This window comes from Trypanosoma conorhini (assembly GCF_003719485.1).
Source record: "Trypanosoma conorhini strain 025E chromosome Unknown Tco_14.4_contig_01620, whole genome shotgun sequence".
NCBI classification, from domain to species: Eukaryota; Euglenozoa; class Kinetoplastea; order Trypanosomatida; family Trypanosomatidae; genus Trypanosoma; species Trypanosoma conorhini.
The window spans coordinates 1-828 of NW_021705704.1; the positions used below are offsets into that span (position 1 = coordinate 1).

The 828-nt window shown below is 65.0% G+C and overlaps 1 protein-coding gene across 1 annotated transcript; it reads right to left on the reverse strand.

Annotated features, from left to right (window-relative positions):
* Nucleotides 1-2: 2 nt before the first annotated feature.
* On the reverse strand, nucleotides 3-827 carry Tco025E_10307 (CrcB-like protein; the record flags this gene model as incomplete). Its single annotated transcript, XM_029377085.1, has 1 exon — nucleotides 3-827. A coding segment is annotated over one exon (825 nt), but the record flags the coding sequence as incomplete, so codon positions are not given.
* Between the last annotated feature and the right edge of the window lies 1 nt (nucleotide 828).

The window sequence follows — 828 nt, forward strand, 5'->3', positions numbered from 1 at the left end:
AGGTGCGACAGCGCGTAGCGGGGCACGGCACCGAGAGGGGCAAGAACGACAGAACGGCGGTCGATGAGGCTCAAGTTCACTAGGCCGCGATGCACGGCCGCCTCCACCGCAACGGGGATCACCACCGCCGCCACAACCGAGAGGGCAACAAAGACGATGTTGGCGAGGTGCAGTTCCCTCCCGCCGCCTCCGGCACGGCTGAAACTCAGGTTGACCCTGCGCTCCGGCGCCGCCCTCGCCACCGCCCCCGCCAAAAGCAGCGCGGCAGTGTCGTGGCCCCAAAGCAGGAATACAAACGGCATCGTCAGGCCGGAGATTAGCTCACCAAAGGCGAGAGACGCGGTGCCGCGGTCAACAATATCCAGCATCCAGCTTGAGAACGTTGTCAGAGAGCCGCAAAATCCAACTAGAAGACTGCGGAAGATCCATGGAAAGGTGTGGATTTGCGTGTGGATGGGTGCCACCCCCTCCAAGAAGCCCATCAGGTAGCAGCCAACGCAGTTCGCACCGAAGTTGGAGTACGTCGTTAGGAAACCGTGGCGCAGCAGGCCCCGCCCTATCGCCAGACGCAGCGTCGTCCCCGCAATCGACCAGCACGCCACGCCGAGAACCGCCCCCACATGGGTCACGCGTACGTCGTCCAGGACACTCTTGAGCAGCGGCGCAGGCGGAGGGCCTGGGCTTTCCGCCTCCTCCTCCTCCTCAGCCTCAGCCTCAGCCTCAGCCTCAGCCTCAGCCTCAGCCTCAGCCTCAGCCTCAGCCTCCACCTCCGCCTCTGCCTCTGCCTCCGCCTCAGCCTCAGCCTCAGCCAGCTCCAACGCCGCCTCC